Source organism: Colias philodice, chromosome 28 (genome assembly GCF_061535455.1).
Source record: "Colias philodice isolate Cphi_HAF_F1 chromosome 28, ilColPhil1 Martin Lab GWU primary, whole genome shotgun sequence".
In the NCBI taxonomy this organism is placed as follows: domain Eukaryota; kingdom Metazoa; phylum Arthropoda; class Insecta; order Lepidoptera; family Pieridae; genus Colias; species Colias philodice.
The window spans coordinates 2,547,726-2,572,207 of NC_143113.1; the positions used below are offsets into that span (position 1 = coordinate 2,547,726).

The following is a 24,482-nucleotide window of genomic DNA, read 5'->3' on the forward strand; positions in this document are numbered from 1 at the left end:
TGTGAGTCTATAAAGTCAGTATTGTCTATTCAGAGTACATAAAAAAAGCAAGAGGCTATGTTTCGAGGATAGGATGCGATTAAAGCCACGCTTCATAAGTATAGAGGAGTAAATAAAACACCAAATTACTAACATGCTGTATTGATCTGCATTTCACAATAAATATAATTCAACTATTATAACGGAATGTTACACTCACAGCACACAAGGAATATTTTTATATTATCTATAATAACTAACAAAATACAGTTATTTATACAATAAGTAAAACGGTGACTTGAAAGTAAAGTGAGCATATACTAAGGTACAAGTCAGAATAAGTAGTTATAATAACAAAAATCGATGTAATAATACTAAACTATAAAACCAATTAAACATAATTCGCCTTATTACAAAACACATACTAACTACAAACCGGGTTTAAATCGTAAAACCATGATTTAAATTAAAGTCTTATTACAAAACATGTTTTTCTTTAAATCATAGACAATGACAATAGTTTAAACCTTTGTACTAAATTTAAACCATGACTTTATAGATTAAGTTTAAACCATAGTTTAAAGTATTTGTAACAAGGCATATTCTTGAAATATGTTTTTTCTCGCACTATTAAAGTAGTAAAGTAGGTAGTATCGTGAAAACTATCGGTTTTAAATACAAGGTTCTTCACTATTATAGTAGTATATATAATGTAATGAATTCTTACTTTTTTAATAATACAATAACCATAAAATGAAATAACCAATACAGAAAATGCACAGGAAAAATGCGTGTTTAATATAGTTTATAATAACTCAGTTTTCACGAATAACAGTTTTTAGTATATAAAATAAAAGTGACATTAAAAAATAGAACAAAATGAAGTACATAGTTTAATTGAAAATTACTTTTATCATTTGAGTTAAAATTCAGAAAGAAAAACATGTACTTTATATAGTTCATGCTGTAATAACATATTGGAATTAAATTCTCATTGTTATACTTAACCCATCTTTATTAATAATTTTGCACCTTTTTTTCTACAGATTATTTAGGTTTAATATATTGACGATTTATGAAATGAAAATTTGCAAAAATATAACGATTATAATCGAAACAAAAGGAAATTTTAGTAGGTATCATACAAAACCTATTTTTTATATAACATATTTTTCAAATTTGTACAAACAAACCATTTTTTTTAATTTCCCGCCAACAACAATTGACCAAAACTTCCAATTAACAGAATATACTAGAAACAACGTTAGCCAAAATTTGGAAGAACTATTTCTACAATGGTAACTTAATACTTACAATTTTATTGAAACAAATTACCTCCGAAAAATTAAACTATACTTGTTATTGTTTTTGTTTTAGTCGTTTGTTTAATTTTATTATTCGACATTTTGGAAATAATTCACTAGAATAGAGTTAAATCGAATTAATTCAATGTTTTATTAAGTTGCAATAATAAAATATGATAATGGATGTAATTTTCAAGAGATAAAAGTAAAGTTTCAGTAGTCGTAGATACAAAATTATAATAATATTGCTTTAGCTGCTAATTTATAAGTTTCAACAATGATTATACATATAAGTATCAATTAAATTGATTATAATATTTTTTAGGATAGCAACGATAGAATAATTTTGTCAAACAACAACTATGTTTTGATATATTTTTAATTGCTCTATATTGTCTTTTTCTATTAAGAAAACCTTATTGAGTATAAAATAATTGTCATATAATATGTATAATATAATATTTTATATTGCTCTTGTATTTCAGAAACATATACATAATAAGTAATAACCATCTATTTTCTAGGTCGGTTAAAAACTTAAATTTCCCACCATATGTATATCACGGACTTTAAAAACTAAATAAATTTGAGACGGAATACATATATATATCGGCATTTCATTCGCACTCATGAAAAATCAATGCACATCTTGCATGAAGAAGCGAGATGGCTAGATTTTAGAAAAACTATTTTCAACACAGAAGATTTAAAATACAATGAGGAATATAAAATATTTATATTTACGAAGATAAGACTTAATATGAGAAAATTTTCATTCCCCATGATAATTAGAATTCATATAATTTTTCTATACATCTTGAGCACCTAATGTATTTCAATAACATAGCTATCATATATTTTATCTATTATTCTAATAAACAAATTTAGAATAAATTGCATAAATGCAAGTATTGCAGTTTCAAGACTTGCTGATAAGTCACTGATAGCCTATCTAACACTTTGACGTATATTTTCATATATTAACTTGTCATTTTATCAGACAGATAAGCTAAACACAATATATTATCTAGAATATATAATATAATATAATATATTATATAATATAGGTACATTAGCACCTATATTATATTTATAATTTATATTATGGTAACATTTCTACTAAAATAACAAGAAATTATTTATAGTTAAGTATATTTATTATTTTATTAATACGCAATGGGCCAATTTTCTTACAAACCTTGTTTATTTATAAGTTTTTCAATAATTGAACCTCATTATTTGATTTCAATTAAATTCAAATCAATATTCAAATAACGAATTTTCGACATAATTTTGCGTTTCTTAATACATTTATTTATATTATATATTCATATCTTTTATTAATACTTCTAGTTATAACAAACAGATAATATATTTTTTCATTTATTAAGTACATATTTTGTACTGAATACATTTTTTTATTGAAAGAATATAGAATCATGAACTACATTTTCTTTCCTTTTGAATAGGAATTTTCAAAGGCATCATATTGTAGTATAACATTCAATTAATAATTATATATTAGGATTGATTACAAACAACTGTATATAGAATAATAATAAACCGCATCAATATTTAATAGAATAAAACAACACTCTTGGGCTATAAGAGTGAATGAGAAAGCACGATCTATTTCCAATGTGTAAAAGAGATAGTGATACATGTATTTCAAATTCATTCATTTATTGACACGGGTTATACATATTATGCCTGTTATATCATATTTTATATAAATTGTATAATAATTTCGCCATTTTTTAATAAATATGTGCAATAATGTTTAAATGCGTACCATAAACTCTTTTCTATTACTATTAATTGTCTATGACTATGTTCTATAATTATTGGTCTACATTTCATTGTTTATGGTTAGGTCCTATATAATTCTGATTACCTAGTTTTTTTAGATTAGCATAAACAAATGCAATAAATATATGGCAAGTTAGTTGTACATGATGAAAATCTTCAGGGCCTGTTTTACTATAGATTAATTAAAAATTTCATGTGAAAATAGTAAACTAGATTTTTGTAATTTTAAAACAAAATTTGAATAAATGTTTTTATACATAGTTATGGCCGAAGACGATTCGGTGGAAATAATTATGTATGACATATTATGCAGTAGTAATATTATTAACTATAGTAAAATACTAAACTATTATTTAGAAGGGAGATGTCCCTAAAATATTTTTCAATAGTTCTTGATAAATATCGTAAGTAATATAAGAGATTTTCAACAAAAATCTATGTAAAAAACGTATATAATTTGGACTATAGACGTCGAATATAAAAAAAAAATCAAGAAAAAAGGTGTTTGAAGTGAAACTTCTTTAGACGCGTTGAGAGTAAAATTTCAAGTTCGCGTAATGGCAATACCGCCACGTCATGAAGAAGGCGACGATTTTGGTATCTCTGAATCTTGCCAAAGAAGTTTCACTTCTGACACGTGCGCACACGCTCTTATTTATATATAAAATAAGTTATAGACAGTATTTAATGAACATCCCCTTTCTAAAGTAATACTACTTAAATTATAATTATCTATAATATAAAAATGAATCGCAAAATGTGTTGGTAAGCGCATAACTCGAGAACGGCTGAACCGATTTCGATAATTCTTTTTTTATTATATTCCTTGAAGTACGAGGATGGTTTTTATGTAGAGAAAACGTAAATATGTGCCACGGGCGAAGCCGGGGCGGACCGCTAGTTATTTATATAAATAACACAATATACTAAATACTTAAGGAAAACATCAAATATAATTGCAATAAAGTTGTAATGATATGATTTTAATAAATAATAATTAATATCACCTACAAATATTATATTAACACATGATGAAAACAAACAATATCAAATAATTCACTTATTAAACTACTTATTGCTAAAAAAAACAAACTTATTTATTTATATGTTATAGGAATTAAGTACAAAAACGTAAAAATTATATTTTAAATAGTTCGTTGATAAAATAGGTAAGTCAAAAATAATTTTAACACATTATAAGTGTATGGCAAAAAATCGTTTTCAAAGTAAAAATCATCAAATAAAATAAATTTTTCCATTTTGAAATACATTTGTTATATGTCCCATTAATATAAATCAATTTCTTTTCTTTCGTTTGGTTGTTTTTGACGATTTTCTCAAACAAGAAAATATGTCAAAATTCAATCTTCCGTCAAGACCGAAACTAAATTATTTAATAGCACATAAACAAAATCAAATTCAGTTTTAAACCCTGTTAAATTTTTAAATATTTTTCGATTCACAGAAAACAATATTATTTTATAGTTTGCGTCAATCTATTTAGTATTATGTATTAGATAAGGAAGTATGGAAAATACAATGAAATGAAATTATTCGTTTTAAAGTGAAGAGAATAGAGAAATAATGTTATACCTCAGAAATACTAATATATTAGAGATTTTAATCGAGTAAATTATTTAAATAGGCAACAAACATAATACAGAGAAAAGTATGACGCAAACTTTTAAGATTAAATGCAAGTATTTTTCTTTGTAAATAAGATTTTTAAATAATAATACATTTAACTATATGGAATGTATGCTCAGTCCATATTAAAAGTTATTTCTAAATAAAACTGCCTTTTTCTAGCACTCTATCTATAAAAATATGATACTTAATAACAAAATGGCCGCCGATTCAGCCTAAACTTCAAATCATATGTAATTATTCCAAATACATAAAGAATATTCTCGAACGTTCTTAGCTATACTATAATTATTTTAAATATTTAAAGAATAGAACAATGAATAATTAACTATTTTTTTATTAAAATCTAAAAAAATAAGTACCATTTAAATCGTAGTATTGATAAGAATTAAGAACTATAATAATTATTAATAATGGCACCATTTAACAATAACAAATGTGTCAAATCAAAAATATAGGAACGGAATGATTCATGAGTAAAAAAGGACATGTTTCACTATTTTATATATTATTAATTCAAATAAAAATTGACTTATAAGTAATAATATAATATAAGTATATATATAGTATAAGTCCATATTTGATTATCTGTGAAACAGGCCCTCATGTATGATAATATTTCCGAACGAATAAACGAAACATCTCATAGTGCAACATTATTTAGCGATTAACAGTGTACTTGACAGTGTAAAGAGAAAACAAAATGGCGCATTTTTCATTCATACTTAATCGTGTTGCACCATTTATTTAGAATAGGATGTGGATTTTCACGGAGTTTTAAAAAATGTCACACATTAAAACTTAACGGATACTTATATTTAACAGAACATAGATTAACTTTTATTTAAACAATAAAAACCTCAGAGGAATAAACCTATAGAGTTCTTATATTGAGACAGAACAAAATACATATTTTCTAATCTACTTACTCTTAGTCAATAACAGCATAAGTCAGATTGAGATAGCGATAGAGTATCTGCACTGTCTTCAAACGTAGCGCGCCGGCAGTCAGTTTGTTTTCCAACCAGCTGGTGGGCTCAGTGCGTCAAGTGTTTTTAACGAAATATTTAGAAAATATAAAGTGTATAGTGTTTCTTTTTATTTGTCAGTGTGCTAAAATGACTATTGTATGTTTAGCTACCGGCTATTACTAGTCGAATGGGAGTTTTGGATGAAAACAATGAAAAAATATCTTTCCATCGGTAAGTGATTTTCAGCAAATTGATAAATATTTATGTTCTAACCCTATTTGAAGGTTTTATCAAGCGCTTTTTTATAAGTTTATGTTGTAACTGTAACATTTACCCACTTTATGGGGTTGTGGAATACAAAAGAATTAAATAATTTTTAAAAAATGTCACAATATTATCACGTTTGGCATTTTGTTTACCACCGTAGTGTTGTAACACATCTAGCGTATATTATCGATTTATGACAAAAAATCTATTTCATATTAACGTTGATTTATTTATTTTGTTTCTTATATCAGATTTATATGTAGTTGTTGTAGCAAATAATAGATGTAAATTTTCTACAGCAGGAAAATAAAAAATACCACGTGGTTGTTTTATTTGACTTATCTGTTTAGTTTGTTGTTTTAGATTATTAATAAATTAATTTTGTTTTAGATTTCCAGAGCTAAATAAAAAATGGGTATAAAACATGAGACGTGTAGATTGGACGCCGTCGAAATTTGCTAGATTGTGTTCACTGCATTTCGAGCCTGCGTGTTATCAAGATGGATACTCTAGAAGAATTGTGCAATCTTACGCTTACGTTTTTTTTTGTTCCTTTAGATAATAAATACATTTGTGTGTGAGTGAATTTTTATTTGGAAATTTTTTTACACATTTACTTTAAATGTGTAACTATGTGAAAATTAAACGGTTGATTAAATGACAGTTCTCATAGATGAGAAACTACTATTGAAATACATACTTAATATGTTTTCAAAGAAAAACCCGCATTCCTGTGGGATTTACGGGATCAAAAGTAATTTTTCCAAATTTCATTGTAATCGGTTTAGTAGTATTCGCGTGAAAGAGTAACAAACATCCATCCTCACAAACTTTCGCTTTATTAGTAGGATGTAAGGAAAATGTTTTCTTTAAGACTGTCCTTTTATGAACTTGTTAAAATTCATGCTGACTGTGCCTTTCTCCTCACTCCTTTAACTTTATTGATCTTTATTTTAAATTAGTTACATTTCAAGTTTTAAAATTTATTTTAAAATATACTAGCTTTCCGCCCGCGTTTTTAAAGAAAATCCCGCACAGTTCCCGTTCACGTGGGATTTCCGGTATAAAACCTATCCTATGTGTGTATGTATTTCATTGTAATCGGTTCAGCAGTGAAAGAGAAAGTTATCCATTCTCGCATAATTTCGCATTTATTATATTCGTAGGATTAAACAAATAATGTATTCAACTGAAATTTATGATTAATTTTGTTTTTTTTTTATTATTTATTATTTCACGAAACCGTAAATGCAAAATGCATTCACGATTTTATCGATTGAAGCACATTCCATCACTATCACCTTCTATCTATCTAAATACGTACCTATAGTAAAAATGGTGCCATGACTATGTTGAAACGTAGCTTGTAGTCTATAGCTATCTCATTCTTTCATACGACGTTTTCTTTAGATAGAGAGAAACAAATATATGTAAATTGTATACGCTCGATACAAGTACTCTATAGGTTTATTGCTCTGAGATAAAAACAAATCTACATTTTCAAACAGTTAAAGAAAACCGCCAAAAATTTGACATCTGTCACTTGACATTTGACAGCTGACAGTTGATTTTTTTTTCTCAATGACGCCCTTGAGCGAAGACTTTTTGCCAGTGTCAGACACATGACAGTTGACGTTTAAATTTGACATTGACATGCCGTGAAAACCACAGACTAAACACCATAGACACCACACCAGCACAGATAACGAATAATAGACTATTTCTCTACATTTCCACTTATATCTTAGTGAGTAATCCGTCGAGTTCCAGAACGTCGGGCACTTCTATATCTTCCAGTCGTATGGAAGACGGGTTGTATTGGAATTGCACGGCGAATATCATTTTCGTGTCCATCAGGAGATTTTGCTAGAATAATAAAAATATAGGTTATATCACATATTATATAATTAGCTATTACTTTTTTATTTTAAAATGTAACTAAATGGCTTTTTCAACCAGCTTCATCAGACTTGACTTGATATGAAAATACAAAGAACTATTTTTAAATTCTGTAATAATCTCGGCGCTTTGAGAGTAAAATTTCAAGGTCGCGTCATGACATTACCGTCACGTCATGGAGTATGTCGTCGATTTTGGTATCTTTGAATCTTGCCAAAGAAGTTTCACTTCTGACACGCTGTTTGTATTTTCTTTTTAACTTATATTTATAGCTTACCGGTTCCCGATTAGCACTGGGAGCTCTCTCTTGCATAAGTTTCTGTATTTCGTGGATGAAGTCTTTCGTCACTTTGACTTCGTATTCTTCGGCCGGTGTGTACATGTTTAGTATCTAGAAAAGGGAATTTCTTAAATTAGAATTTATATTATTTATTGCATACATAAAGTTATACAAAGGCAGGATAAAAGACACAATTGACGGCTTTATGGCTGAATACCAATTTCTTCCAAGCAACTAAAAGTTTCACAGTTGCAAATTTGGAGACATAGTGTACAAAAACATATAAATGATAAAAAAAGCGAAAAAAATATGTGTTATTATTATTTTAATTGGCCTTTAGAAGGGATGAAATAGGCGGTGAAAATAATGAACCAATACACAACAAATACAATATGGCTAACGTTCTCGAGCTATTGCAAATTTTGTAAATCATTATTTTTTTGCCGAAAATTTTTAAGCTATTGCATAGCTTCTATCGCGGGTCTTGAGCGCGGAGACCGAATCTAGAAATTCCGTAACGAAAAACCTCACGCTCCCCACGGGGACGGGCGCGGATGTGTGGCTTGAAGGCATAGCATGCAATAGCTTTACCGCGGCAGTCCCCGAGTGACACACGTCTTTTTTTATACATGATGACTATCAAGTGCAGATCTTTTGGTCCAGTTTGGGTGATCTTTAAGGTTTTAGATACAGGATGCTTGGGAAGAAGGGTAAAATTAAAGCCTTATTTTTTGATCACCCACCTCCTTTTAACGTCTCTCCTTACTTAATACATACGGTGGCCTGGAAGAGATCGCTACCTAGCGATAAGGCTACCGTTTGTACATATTATTTTCCTATTATCTGTACTTTATGTGTCTCTATTTCTTTTGTGTGTGCAATAAATAATTAAATAAATAAATAAAATCTTCCACCAAATTTATCATTACCTTGCAAACTTGCATAGCGGACAAATCTGCGCACATTTCAACCGTGCTAGCGACGTCCGCCATTGACTTCCGCGCTTGTAGCAGTTGTACCGCTTGAGTTATCGGCTTTAGTACTGATAGTGTTTCTTCAACCTGGGGATTATTAAACAATTTTATGTACAACAAAACAATAAATTAACATAGTTCGATCCTATCTGTTGCTCTCCGATACTATGAATCCTACTAATATTATAAATGCGAAAGTTTGTGAGGATGGATATATGTGTATGTTTGTTACTCTTTCACGCAAATACTAATGAACCGATTACAATGAAATTTAGCACACATATATTGGGTAACTTGAATTAACACATAGAATAGGTATCGGTATAAATAGGTATCCTGGAAATCCCACGGGAACAGGAACTATGCGGGCTTTTCTATCAAAACGCGGGCGAAGCCGCGGGCGGAGAGCTAATTATTAATATAGTTAAAAAAGAACTAAATAAACACCAAAAATCAATCATATCGCTTCATTTAGCATTTGAAACGATACTATTGGTTCTTTACTAACACATTCCTCGCTACGCATCATCGCACATCTCTAGTGGAAAAGCACCCTTAAACTCATGAAATTACTGTATTGTCACCGAACCTTGATAAGTGTACAAAGTTCGAATTAAATCTGCCCGTTTAAAGTGGGTCAAAATCGAGTCTTAAGAAATATTTTTATTACTAACGTTCTTCAGGAAAGCTACAAAATACCCTCTTTTTTTTCTCTTTTTAAACATAAAAAAAACATAAAAAATCTACTTACGCTCTTCTGCCCATACTCCGCCAAGTGTTCCTTAATCCAAGTTTCCAGGTGAGATATATTGTATCTTATTTGTAGACCCTTGGCCCAACAGCACAGGTCCTTGCGTAGGAGCAGATGGTTCAGACTATACGCGCAAATGTAGTAAAATAGCTGCGAATGGAGAAAATAAGAATTAAACACTTCAAGCCTTACATGGAACGCCTCAGAGCGAGATAACGCCGCATGAGTCATGTTTTTTTGTGCGTGCAGCCGGCTCTATCGAATTATAAGACGTTGTCACGTCAAAAAGAAAATATCAGGGAATATTTAAAAAATAATAGTGGGTAGGGTAGAATTATATTTCTATGAACAGTAAAAATTAAAAACTACACGCTAAGATATGTAATTTCTATGTTAAAAATTTGTATTGATAGGCTTTATAGACCACTGACCAACATGGCACCTAATGTCGGTACTTCATAATATAAAACAGCAGTTTGTATGACCGCGTTTATCTCAGGAACTAGTGGACCGATTGCTAAAATTCTTCCACCGATCGATACGTACATTATCCCTGAATGATATGGACTATGTATTTACCACGGGGAAAGCCAGGGAGAAATCTTTTACTCACCTTTATTTAAATCTACGCAGCTAGCTTTTTTTTACTTACCTGTTATAATGACCCTCAAACCAGCATCCACATCATGAATCTTCAGATGATCATGATGATCGTGTTAGAGTCTTGCGGGCCCTGCTTAGGTGGACCTTACCTATCTATAGTAATGTGGTTTGTTTGACCGCGCTAATCTCAGGAATTAGTAGACCGATTTCAATAATTATTTTTACCGTTGTACATTATCCCTGGATGGTTTAGGCATAATATTTACCATACCGCGAATCACTACTTTAAAATACATACTTTTGAAGTGAAACTTCTTTATCGGGGTTGGACAAAAATTTAGTGTAACATTTTTGCATTACGCCGTACGCGTGACATTTTTGCGTTACGCCGTACGCGTGACATTTTTGCGTTAAGCCATACTCGTGACATTTTTAAGGTCATAAAGAAGTTTCACTTCTTACGTGTGTACTCTAGTACACGCATACATTTTTTTTTAATAGTTTACCTGTTTAAATATAATGACCCGTAAGCCAGCATCCACATCATGCATCTTCAGATGATCATGTGTGGCCGCCAGTTCGTGTTTGAGCCTCGCGGGCCCTGCAGAGGGCGGTGGGGCCACAGGGGCCACGGGGGCCCCGCCCCGGGGCCCTGAGAGCCCACTGATCTCCTCGTACTCGAGGATTGCAGGGACTATAAGGCGGTCCAGTTGGCCTTCCAGGAGGTTTATGAGGCCTGAGGAAGATTGGAGATTTTTAGTGTGTAGTAAAGTACAGAGTGGACATTATCAATTATAGCATACAGTTAATTTGAATTATGTTCTTGTTATAAAAAAACTTTGTGTTAAAATGTATATTGGTATAAATAAATAAATTGTATATTTTATTTCTTAATTTGAAAGTAAAAAATGTATATGTTACAGTCAAAACCCTGAACCAGTCAATAACCTTATTGACCGATAAAATTAGTCAATAAGGTTATTGACCGACACCCTCAGTCAATAACCTTATTGACTGGTTTAAAGAGCAGACATTCAGTCTATCTAACTATCCTTGTGGTAAAGCACAAAATTTATGAGTGTAATTGATATAATATGTAGATTAAGTCATACCCATACTAAGTAGTATACTGTTAAATGACTTGAGAAAAATTATTCCTTCTTATTTCAACAACTTTTTTTTATTAAAAATTCTTCTTTACTTAATTTTTACAGCATTTTTTCATGTCTACTCACCCTGATATATCCAAATAGCTATATCACTAAGCACTTGTCGATATTCAGACAAGTCGAAAATCCTCAAACATTGCTGGTTTTGACGCGGCGTGTTACTCGCTTGGAATACAGCATCGCCGCTGTATTGTCGCAGGTTGTTTAGTAATCTGTAATATATGTTTTTATTAATATAAAATAGAAATAGAACAACTTTTTTTATTTTCCACCGTGTAAAAATACATCTACACTAATATTATAAAGAGGAAAAGTTTGTTTGTTTGTTTGATTGTAATGAATAGGCTCATAAACTACTGGACCGATTTTAAAAATTCTTTCACCATTCCAAAGCTACATTATCCACGAGTAATATAGGCTATATATTATAACGCTAAGACCAACAGGAGCGGAGCCACACGGATGAAACCGCGCGAAGAATTGAATGAAAAGAAAAGAATTCTGAATGAATTACAGAAGGCTGATCACCTACTTGTCCCTAAAGAAAATCGATCAGTGAAACAGATGTATGCATAAATACATCTGCCCCTTACCCCACTTGGGGACATGGGACTTCACTATTACCACACCCCGGACACTCCATACAAAATTATCGTTTTGACAGTCACACTGTAGAGACTGCAAATGTGTGTGTTAACGCTTTATGGTTGGCACATTTGTGCCTAGCGTAAAAAAAAAATCGCGTTTTTCTGATGAAATACATCCGTAAACAGCACAATATCTAATCATTTTCTACGAAAAACGATAATCACAAATCCAAAATAATTAAATTACTTTAAGTCAATTTGATTAATGTTGTCAATCTTCGTTGCGTATCGTCCTTGTAGAAAAATGTGGACCATTTTTAGACTGATCGTGCGGGGTGAGGTAAGTGTTTAATTTTGGCGGGAGGCGGAGAGTGTCCGTTCTGTAGCGTTTAGCTACTATTATGTATTCTGTGCTACTACACTACTAGGATTAAAATACCGACCTCAACATATTAGCCAACCACAGTGCGCTATACTCCACACTATCAGCCCGTCTCTTCAAGGTCTTCTTGACCCCAGTCCGGATGCCCTTCATCAAGGAGTGCATCTTGGGCTCATCGTCTACATGATCCGTGTGACGCAGCATCATGAACAGGATGTAGGCCGGTAGACCCGGGAGCAGGGTTGATGCGATGTGGGGTTTTAGGTCTGGAAAGACGGGTATTAATTTTCAAGGTGTAATTGTAAAATTGTCCGATAGATATATTAAATGTAGTTCATAGGAAAAAAATAAATAATAATGTATGTTACAAATGGCCCGAAATTTTGTGGGTCATTGGGATGGCGGTTCTACAGGGGTCTTAGTACGCAATGACAAAAAGAAAAATGATGGTCAGAACGCTGATACCGGATACCTTAAGATACTGTAATATAAAATATAATAGTATCTTAAGATAAAATATTATAGTATCTTCACCGTGTGTCACGCGCTTTATTGTCAGTCATTGTAAACTTGTTCTATGAATTTTTGTCTCAAATTTGCATATTTATTTAAAGGCCGTTTACGATTTTGGCGAATAAACAAAAACAGGATTCCTCGAAGGACCAACTTCACAATGTTCGATATTGTTGCATTTATGTATATCCTAGTCATTACATCAAAATTTATTTATTTATTTATAATTCTTTATTTTTCAAAATGTGAGAAAACAACAGTGTCCAAAAATAAATAGTATTAAAATAGCATAATTTGTACAAAAGGCAAAATGTTTATTGATAAAAACATTCTAATGAGGAACTGCAGAAATATAATTACCTAACATGGACTATCTTAGTATGAATATTTATGGCTAATAGGTATACTACTAACTACATGTAAAACGTTTAACAATATTTCATTATATTCAATCAAACACAAATACAAACTTACCAAGAATAAGTTTCTTTATAATCATCGGCTCATCTTGTATCTTATATTCGAACATTCCGAGGTATTCCCTCTCTTTCTTGCGAGTTACAGTCGCCATTTCTAGGGGTAGTGATGTGTTTTGGGTTACCATTGAATCTGTAAAAAATAGGGTTAGTTAGAAAATATGGTTACATTAAAATTAAACATCAGACGAGAGTGGTCAAGCGCATCCCTATTAAAAAAAAATATGGCAATAATTATTTAATTTTTTGGTAATTATTGTGCAAGGATTATTTATTTTGCAGTTAAAGATAATCAGTGCTAAGGAGACCTCTGATCTACATAACCTGTCAATCACGTTAATTCATAGGTACTTATTTGTGCTTTAATAAGAATAATCTGCGCTAAATTAAATGATTAATTTTTCCAATACCCATTCATAGGAGTTTGGTGCTGTAGTTAAAATGGACTATCCAAAATGTAGAATTCTAGGAACTTTATTACAAACCTTTTAATAATAAATTCTAGTATTCTTATCTTATAGCAGAACATTTTTTTCATAAGTGCATATCATAACCCGCTCTTATTATCAATAAATACCACTATATTGTATCAAACGCCCATACAATTAACTAATATCCTAAAATAAAACGTATCAATTTATATACATACCATTGCCCTCCAAAATATCTTGAACATCTTCAATACCCACTTCCTTCAGTTTGTTAACAAGCATTCTAATTTGGTTCTTGTAGCGACGGCAGCTTTCCGATAGTTTGTCGACTCTTTCCTGTAAAAATTATAAAAAAATGTTGAAAAACGTTTGAAAAAATCTTTGAAAAAGAGTTTTTGAAAAGTCGATTTACTTGCATACAATGTAATCTTATAAGTTACCTATAATTTCTGGTATCTGTGGGGACGACAATACTATAAGTTTAAATGAAAACACTTCCAAAACAAGTTACTTCATACCAATATTTATGAACTATAAAAATATTGTACCCTCAAAATAAAAAATGAAAAAATTTATACAAAGTATGTATTATATTATATGAATATCGAAAAAATAAAACACCATTTATGATAAAAAAAATATACCTGTGAGAGAGAAGTAACGCAACGGCGTAGTACTAGCATATTATATAGCGCCATGTCGGTAAGAGTTAGTACAAACTTACTATATACAGGATGATTTATTTAAAACATAACAAACACAAACACAATTTATATTTCCTGGCTACACTATTGGATATATTTATTTTTTAGTATGTGGACTAAGAACGTCTTTATGTATACGTTATTTATTCTTATATCCACCTAGTATTGTAAAATCTTGAATCAAGGGGAAAAAACAGTATATTAATTACTAATCGTTATTTATTTGTTAATACGATTTTAATTAAAATTTAATATCACAGAGTCAATATATAGACATAAGTAGCTGGCTGGTTTATTAATAGATCTAAAACACAATCTAAAAGGATATTTTTGATGTTGATAGATTTAAAACATATCATTGATATTTATATCATTATTTTCCACATAGTCAATAAGCTAAATATTGGAAAGGCCTGTTTCCAGCGGCGGCCTTACCCATTGCGAGGCTCCGGGCGGCAGGCCCTTTGCTCTTCGTATTTGTTATGTTTGAGGAGAAATGATAAAGTTATACAAATGAATAAAATTTGAGTTTTAAAATATTTATATATTTATACATAGAAAGATTTACCAAATTAACAAATACAGAGATGATAAATTTTAAAATTGATGTTTGCGGCTTTTCCTAAGGCTAAAATCTTTAATTAAAGCACAATAATCCAACGAATGAGCTACGTCATTTTCGATTGAAAGATTAGCAAGGGCTGAAAGCCGATCTTGTGTCATCGAATTCCTCAAATATGTTTTAATAATTTTAAGCCTCGAAAAACTCCTTTCAGCAGACGCAACTGTCACAACTGTTTTTTTTAATTCGCTTGGGTGGGTTGTTGCGCGAGGCCCCTGCAAGAGCGAGGCCCCGGGCGATTGCCCTGTTCGCCACCCCCTAAGGCCGCCGCTGCCTGTTTCTATTTCTATCAAACATAGCTAAGAAACTTGTCGATAAACAAGACTTTCAATAAAAAAAAACCGCAACCAAACATGTCTATTCGTTTAGGGACTACCATCGTAGTCCCTAAACGAATAGACATGGCATCCCATGACCATAGACAGACCCCTTTTTTTGAAGCAAGAATGAATAATTTAGTTTTTCGGAAAGTGTAAATTATTTTGTTGTTTTAAATTTCACGTTGTTTTTTTTTCATATCTTTTGTTACTATATTAAAAAAAAAACATTTTATTCAAATTCAAATTTCTTTATTTGCAGAATGTAGATTTACAAAGAATCGAAAATTATAGAACTTCATGGATAAACTATGGTAGCAATAACGAAAATACGTAAAGACGGTCAGTCCTTAGTACTTATATAATTCCAAAATTATACTGGTATGCTATTTTTGGGTTTCCAAATAAATCTTAATACTATTATAAAGGCGAAAGTTTGTAAGGATTTAGGGATGTATAAATGTATGGATGTATGGATGTATGGATGTTTGTTACTCTTTCACGTAAAAACTACTGAACCGATTACAATGAAATTTAGCACACATATAGAGGGTAACTTGGATTAACACATAGGATAGTTTTTATCCCGGAAATCCCACGGGAACGGGAACTATGAGGGTTTTCCTTTGCAAACGCGGGCGAAGCTGCGGGCGGATATCTAGTACTTAAATAATTTACCTGAATCGTCATACTTTCAGAGGTCAATCGTATGATTTCATTCTGGGCGAACTCTTGACTCTTATTTTTGGGTTCTTGGCTAAGATCTGTGCTTAGTAGTCTAAAAGAAAACATTGCAATCATTAAATGTAAAATACATGATGTTGTCGTTGTGTTTAATTCTATGTTTTGATATAAGTAAACTGTGTGTAGTGTATAACATTATTATACTAATAAAAAGCATGTGTAAAAAGCTATATATTTCTATAAAATGATTAAAAACTATACATTTTTTATGAATTATTATTAACTTTGAATGAATTCGATCGTCAAGTGAAAGTTTTGTCATGAATTTAATGTGTCAACTGTATTTTAATTTTAATTCTTTTTGCTTTATTAACATTATTTCCATCTGTCTGTATTGTTACAGGGTTTTCCTATTCAGGTTAAGGATTTGATTTCAACAAGACGTTATTTTGAGTGACTTATGATTAGAGCTGTTGTTTGTTGTTGTTGTTTATTCGTAAAAGTTTTTGAATACACTGTTGTTGCCCTGAAAAGAGCTGTTAGAAACACTGTTGTTAGGCCCTGAAAAGAGCTGTTGAATACACTGCTTTTAATTTGCAAAAAATAGCTTTTTGATACATATTTGTGTAGCCCTAATAAAAGCACTTACACTTTTACACTTTTGTAGAGCCCTGAAAAGAGCTTTTGGATACACTTTAGCTTTTGATACACTTTAGCCCTAAGAAGAGCTGTTGTTTAAACTGTTGTTAAACCCAGAAAAAAGCTTTTGGGTAAAATGTTGTTAATTTGTAATAATGTTTAGATACTCTGTTGTTGAGCCCTGAAAATGGCTGTAGTTTACACTGTTGTAAAGCCCTGAAAAGAGCTTTTCGATACACTGTTGTTCATGCTTGATAAATATTTTTGATACACTATTGTCCTGCGAGTCCTGTTAAGAGCTTTTGGATACACTATTGTCAAGCCCTGAAAAGAGCTGTCGGTTACACTGTTTTTTAATTTTTAATACTTTTGGATACACTGTTGTGGAGCCCTGAAAAGAGCTGTTGTTTATTTGTGATAGTCTTTGGATACACTGTTGTTTAGCCCTGAAAAGGGCTGTTATGAGAAAAGCTTTTGTTAACACTGTTGTAAAGCTTTGAAAAAAGCTTTTAGATACACTGTCGTTTAGCCCTGAAAAGAGCTGTTGTTTACACTATTGTAAATTTATAATAGAGTTTTTTGATACACTGTTCTGGAGCCCTGAAAAGAGCTGTTGTTTATTTATGATAGAGCTTTTAGAAAAACTGTTGTTTAGCCCTGAAAAGGGCTGTTGTTTACACTGTTGCTCATTTATAATAGAGTTTTTAGATACACTGTTGTTTAGCCCTGAAAAGAGCTGTTGTTTACACTTGCACTGTTGTTAATTATAGTTTTTAGATACACTGTAGTTTAGCCCTGAAAAGAGCTATTGTTTGCACTGTTGTTCAGTTATAATACAGTTTTTGAATATACTGTTGTTAAGCCCTGAAAAAAGCTTGTATCTACACTGTCGTTTAGCCCTGAAAAGAGCTGTTGTTTACACTATTGTTCAGTTATAATAGAGTTTTTGGATGCACTGTTGTGGAGCTCTGAAAAGAGCTGTTGTTTATTTGAAGTTTTTAGATACATTGATGTTTAGCCCTGAAAAGAGCTGTTGTTTACACTGTTGTTGAAGCCAAATAAATCTTTTTAATACATTGTTGTGTAGCCCTGAAAAGAGCTTTTAGATACACAATCGTTTAAAACTGATACACACATTTTTGTTAATGTTTTAATAGAGCTTTTGAATACAATTTTGTTTAGCCCTGAAAAGGATTGTTAGATACACTGTTGTTTATTCGTAATAGAGCTTTTGTATGCAAACTGTTGTATTATTGTTAAGCCTCTGAATTTACGTTAATTTTTCGTTACGAAGAATTCATGTCTCATCGTCGTTATGGCTATAAAACCAACGTCAAAAGTCAAGTTATACCTAGAAAATTATTTGGCTCCGATTACCTACATAATAATTTTGCGTTTAAACAACAAATTTGTCAAAATAAAAATGATCGACAGTTTAGGAAATATGTAGTATACAGATATATTAAATATGTATATAATATCAAGATAGAAACTGAATTAACTATTGTTTTATATAACATAAGACAGAGCTGCAATGTATGTTTTAAATCCCTATTACTATCATATTATCTCAGTACCTACAAATTTCAGAAAAAAAAACGCAAAAAAAAGATATATCCATAAGATATCGTCATTTGGGTCAAATGTCACCACGAGCATTCGATTCGAATTTGTCACTAGTCACAACGCGTTTAATTTTCAGTCGTTTATTAAAACAAAATAAATACAGTCACTAAATAACATTCGTAAACTATTTGTACCGTATAAGAGATAGGGAGATATTCATTAATAAATTGTCTGGATAAAATATTGTTTTTATAGAGCTGCAAGATCTATGAATTCCGTGCCAATATCTTCGTACTTTCGACGTTATTGTGTCTTCGTCACTGTCGCTGTAAATGTTTAACATGTTCTTTTGTTATATAGAACATTCTAGATAACCGTTTATGTATTTTCAACAAAAAATGGTCTAATCTTTAGTGGAATATATGTTAAAAAAATATTCACTATATCAGTTTTAAAATTTTTTATATAGCTCTATGTTAGAAAAAATTGCATTAAATAATAAAGATAATCGAGCAAATATACTGTCTTAGTGTATTCTTTATGAACAAGAAAAGGAGCAGAATGTTTCTGTTTTTTTTTCTGTTACTTGTTTCTCAATGAACTTGATATCGGTATTTGTTTTCTTATTTCTAAGTGTGATCACTAGTGTTTATAACCTTCTTATGTCTCTATTACACTTAAAATAGTTAACTTATTATGTGAACCTTATTTGAATTTATCTTGATGAAGCAAACCAAATATTATGTCAGAATAAATAAATACATTTTGAAAGTTTTGTGTGTTTGTGTATGTTAGATAAATAGATGATTGTACATACTTCTGGTACTTTTCATTTTCTTCCCTGAGGCGTTCGATTTCAGCTTTAGTTTTGGAAATGTGTTCCATATAGAATCTCTTTTCGGATGTTAATTCTTCTTGCAGTTGCCTGAAAATGATGTTCAAATTTACAGTTCAAACTTTTAATTACAATTATAGCTTATGTGAACATTTTTTACTAAAGAAAATTACTTTAAACCACAGTGTTAAGCCATTTTTTTATATTTGAATAAAATATATAATACTAAGTTTCATTGCCTGTTTTCCAAGTCACAATATGCATTATGACCTAAGTATATAATTTTTTCAATTTATTCTTTCAAAGTGAAACTTCTTTAGGCGCGTTGAGAGTAAAATTTCATGGTTGCGTCATGGAAATACCGTCACGTCATGGAATAAGGCGACGATTTTGGTATCATTGAATCTTGCCAAAGAAGTTTCACTTCTGACACGTGTGCTCGACACACATGCTGTTTTTTAACTATATTACTGTTTTGGAAGCAGATCCTTGATATTTCAGAAAAAAGTCACTATTTTTTTTAAATATGTACTTACCTATTAATGCCTTTCTGAGCTTCATAAGCCGAAGCCAATTCCCCATCTTCATTGATGATGTCAACATCCGATCCGTAGTTGGATGCAATCGACTTTAGATTCACCGTCTGAAGGCAGAAGGGCTATTTTTTAATAAAACTATTTTCAGGCTTAGCGTTTCTTCGAAAATATATTTTTTTTTAATTTACTTTTATTTAGGTCCTTTAATAAACTACAGAATTGAATTTTAAGTATTATTTATTTTCTGTTTATTTATGAATGATAAATTGAAAAAAAATCCTTTTCCGTATATTCCGTACTCGACCGGAAAAACTACTATAAAAGACCGAAAAAATATTTAATAATAGACGAGCAGTATTTAATTTATTTGAAAATATTGTAAGAATTAACTTGTTAGATTAAAGTACCTTATATTTATTTGTATATTACTATAAGACTAAACACAATTAAAAAAAAATAAATAAAATAAAAAAATATACCATGCGATTACAGCAAAACGAAAGCACAAAAGAAAATAATATTTTATTAATAGAATTGTAAAAACAAGACCGAAGCAATATCATTACGCTTAAAACTAAAAAAATAACACGGATTCTATACATCACTATATTATATTTAAGATAAAAAAGTCACCGTGCGTCTGTCTGTTCGTCTCTATGTATGCTTAAATCTTCAAAACTACGCAACGGATTTTGATGCGGTTTTTTAATAGAAAGTTTGAGTACATAATTTATTAGGTTTTAGACAAGGCAATATAAAGTTTAAATTACATTACACAAACATTTAAAATACAATATTTTCTAAAAAATTATATATTTTGTAGATTTCTTTGTTTAAATTATTAGATAAGGTTCTTACGTTAATTTTCCATCACTCTAAGATTTTAATGTGTAATTTATTTAGCAATATTTATTACGTTAAATAAAACCTCATGATTTTTATCGAATATACCCTAATATACCCATTTTAGGAGATTATTTTTGAACGGCACGTTTTACTATGAGGATAAAAATAAAATTTACACTAAAAGGCGACGGCATTACACTAAGCATTTCATAAAATAGTTCTTATATCTAAATTATTATCAATATAACAACGCAAATAATAGTAATATTTAAAATTCTTATAAAAAAAGCTTAAAAAATAATAAAATACACAGCAAAATAAAATTATAAGCATTTCCTACACTTATTTACTTACGACACTCTTCAAGGCTTGGAACCAGGGTTTCTGAACAATTCAATTTTTGGTTAAATTCTATTAAATATATATTTCCTATTTTAATTAATGAAAATAAATTATTTACACATGTAATTATGTTGTTTATATGTATTTTGTATGATTTGGAGACTACTACAAAGAATTAATTTAAACTCTATCAAGACAATAAAAGGGGCTAAAACATTGGGCTAAAATTATTATTTTCTGTAATAACTCAGGCCCCGGAATCACAGACACGATAGAAAATCTATTGTGTCGTGGACCGATCGGGCCGCTCGGGGCTCAATGGGTTAAATAATGTAAATTATATTGAAGGAATATAATAATAGCAACTAATCATTACGTATGTTAGAGCTATCAATATATTTAAAACTTTTAAAAATTGATATTCTGATACACTACCAGTGTCAATAAAAAAAAATCTGGAGATTTTCGAAAATATTATTTTAAAATGATTTCATTTTAAACAAAACATATATTATTAAATGAAAAGTACCTTCTTATGTTTGTCAAAAACCTTTACATTTGGCAAATCGACGAGAAATTTCTTAACAAAAACACCATCAAACACTTTCGACATTTTGTTAATTTTTTTTTTTGCATTTTTATTTTTATTTTTTATTAACATCACATTATTATATATTTTTATGATAACCACATAACACGTTCGTGTACAAAGAACATAATTTTCAACTGATAATGTATGTCGCAAATATTTTGAGTGTAAATAATGTTTAATTTGTACACTACATTTACGTAAATAGAGAAAGTGACATTTTGTAACAGTTTTTTTATCTATGAACTAACATACTGATAAAACTGATTGCTTGATAAAATTAGGTAATTTGACTATGCAATGTGATTAGAAATTAGGACTTAACTATGTTTGTTTTTTTATTATTTCGTCTTTTTAACCGACTTCGAAAAAAGGAGGAGATTATTTGTAATATGCAGTATGTAGATTGTAAACGGTTTGATATTATTGTATTTTTTAGTTTTTGAAATAGATATTATTGTATGTAAATTGCTGTAGTAATAAAATCGGAACGATTTTGATGTAAATTGTTTTGTTGTAAATGTTTTGGCCAGGTTTTTAGATATATCATAAGGGACAATTTTATAGCAATAAACATAAAAATAGTAAGTTTTCAAAATTATTATGTTAACTCGAATGTATGTTATAACTAAGTTATTTCATATTTGTACTACACAACATATTTTCTTTCTATTTGCCCGGACTTATCTCAGGATTTATAAACAAATTTTAGTGATACTTTTTCCTCAGAAAATACAAAATTATGGCTCAAAATAGATTAATTTGTAAACAGTTTTTCATTGTTCTTTCACTAACAATAGTCTCAAAATATATATTTTTAGTATTTACCCCAAATTAACCTATACTATACAAATATACAATAAAATTGAAATGTACCTGATGAGTGAGCACACTCTTGAGTTGGACGCATTCGTCGCGGCGTCTGTCCAACTCTTTTTGCATTGTGTCCATTTGACCTGATAAATAAACATATTCTATGATATTATTATATTCATTTTTATCACTTACTAGCCGGTCCGCCCCGGCTTCGCCCGTGGTACATATTTTCGTTTTCTTTACATAAGAACCATCCTCGTACTTCAAGGAATATAATAAAAAAAGAATTATCAAAATCGGTTCAGCCGTTCTCGAGTTATGCGCTTACCAACACATTTTGCGATTCATTTTTATATATAAGATTATTGAATGAAAAAAACCACAGATAAGTTATGAATAAGACTAATAAGTTACGAATTAAAAAACTCTGTTCATTTTTATAAAAGTCGGTACGAAATAAAAATGCGAAATTTTTTTATTGATTTAGGAATTGTTATTTTTATTTGAGGTATTTTTTTAAATTCGTTCTGGTAATTTCACAGATAAGCGAGATCTTATAAACAAAAAATACAGATTTACCAAATAAGATATATAGCGACTATCTCCTATAAACGAAAGTATTATCAAAATCTGTTCAGCTTTTCCTTATATTACAAACTTACCAATAACTTCCTTAGACAGTATAATGCTGTCACCAGCAGCTCTCAATCTGTCAATTTGTTCTCGAAGCTTCTTATTTTCTATTTCTAATTCCTCCACTTTGAATCGATCCGTGTTTGGATTGGAAGGTGGAAGCATGAGACGATCTAAAATAAATAAATAATATTAAAAATTAAAATACAAATGAACATAATATTATATTATATATCACTATCTAGCATGAAACAAAGTTTCCGCCGTCTATGTGTCTGTATGCAGATCTTTAAAACTACACAACTTATTTAAAAAAAATTCTTTAAGACACGTACATCAATAGACATCAATCATACATACAGTGCCACAAACTTATCTGACCCGGTGGCAAAAACTGGAACTACGTGCCGCCATTTTGAAATGTCACATTTTCACAGACTTTTCATACGGAATATTTTGTTTATATAAAAGAAAGCGACATCAGTGACACTGTCACCGGGTCAGATAAGTTTGTGGCACTATACATTTGATTTTAATGCGGTTTTTTTTTAATAAGTAGAATGATTCTAGAATATGGTCGTATATATAAGTTGTAATCGCCCGCTTTGTCTAAAACCTAATAAATTATATACTAAAACCTTCCTTTTGAATCACTCTATTTAAAAAAAAACCGCATCAAAATCCATTGCGTAGTTTTAAAGATATAAGCATACAAAGGGACATAGGGACAGAAAAAGCGACTTTGTTGAAGTGAAAACTTCTTTAGCGGCGTTGGGTATAAAATCTTAAACTCGCGTCAGGACACGTGACCTGATCGAAAAAGCGTAAGACGGATACCATTCCAAAATATCAAACATGTTCAACGTTAATAATCAAGTTTTCACTTCTGCCGGCACTCCCCCAGTGCAACCCGTCTTTTTTTATACTATGTAGTGATGTAATTATTAACTTACTCATCAACCGATCTTCCAAGTCCGTAGCACGTTTGGCAGTTCTGGATAATTCTCCTTGAAGTACGGAAATTCTGTTTTGCATTCGTAGTACTAGGCCAGCGTCGGCGATCTGAAATATATGTGTATTTAACCGATTGTGAATAGGTGGGTTAGGTTTTTGTATGTTTTGGTAAGGAATTTAGCTTAAGGTAAGTTTTTGTTAATTTTGAGGGTAGTTCAAAATTAAAAAATGACAGTTTCGGCGCCAAATTATAGGTAACTATTTAGTTTATTTATTCAATAAACTATCGGGTAGGTTATGAATGTTAATGACTTTAACACACTCATTTTATTACTAGATACTTCTCTTTCAAAAGTG

The 24,482-nt window shown here is 30.3% G+C and overlaps 1 protein-coding gene and 1 long non-coding RNA gene across 4 annotated transcripts in view; one reads left to right on the forward strand and one right to left on the reverse strand.

Annotated features, from left to right (window-relative positions):
- Nucleotides 1-5,318: 5,318 nt before the first annotated feature.
- Nucleotides 5,319-24,482, reverse strand: part of didum (dilute class unconventional myosin) — a 57,674-nt gene continuing 38,510 nt past the window's right edge. Inside the window, exons 25-40 of one of the 3 annotated variants that reach the window (XM_089712106.1) lie at nucleotides 24,125-24,233; nucleotides 23,201-23,344; nucleotides 22,599-22,678; nucleotides 19,946-20,052; nucleotides 19,392-19,499; nucleotides 16,364-16,463; nucleotides 14,261-14,378; nucleotides 13,610-13,744; nucleotides 12,684-12,888; nucleotides 11,720-11,865; nucleotides 10,991-11,220; nucleotides 9,882-10,031; nucleotides 9,086-9,217; nucleotides 8,154-8,267; nucleotides 7,466-7,843; nucleotides 5,319-5,598 (exon numbers count right to left, since the gene is read on the reverse strand). In XM_089712106.1, coding sequence (XP_089568232.1) covers nucleotides 7,715-7,843; nucleotides 8,154-8,267; nucleotides 9,086-9,217; nucleotides 9,882-10,031; nucleotides 10,991-11,220; nucleotides 11,720-11,865; nucleotides 12,684-12,888; nucleotides 13,610-13,744; nucleotides 14,261-14,378; nucleotides 16,364-16,463; nucleotides 19,392-19,499; nucleotides 19,946-20,052; nucleotides 22,599-22,678; nucleotides 23,201-23,344; nucleotides 24,125-24,233 — 2,007 coding nt within the window. In that variant the 3' untranslated portion in view covers nucleotides 5,319-5,598; nucleotides 7,466-7,714. Of the gene's footprint in view, nucleotides 5,599-7,463; nucleotides 7,844-8,153; nucleotides 8,268-9,085; nucleotides 9,218-9,881; nucleotides 10,032-10,990; nucleotides 11,221-11,719; nucleotides 11,866-12,683; nucleotides 12,889-13,609; nucleotides 13,745-14,260; nucleotides 14,379-16,363; nucleotides 16,464-19,391; nucleotides 19,500-19,945; nucleotides 20,068-22,598; nucleotides 22,679-23,200; nucleotides 23,345-24,124; nucleotides 24,234-24,482 lie in introns of those variants that run through there. The other 2 variants (XM_089712104.1, XM_089712105.1) reach the window with 2 other exon arrangements.
- LOC149476229 (uncharacterized) lies at nucleotides 5,599-6,558 on the forward strand. Its single transcript, XR_016317878.1, has 2 exons — nucleotides 5,599-5,941; nucleotides 6,368-6,558. It is a non-coding gene; the product is annotated as an uncharacterized LOC149476229 (long non-coding RNA).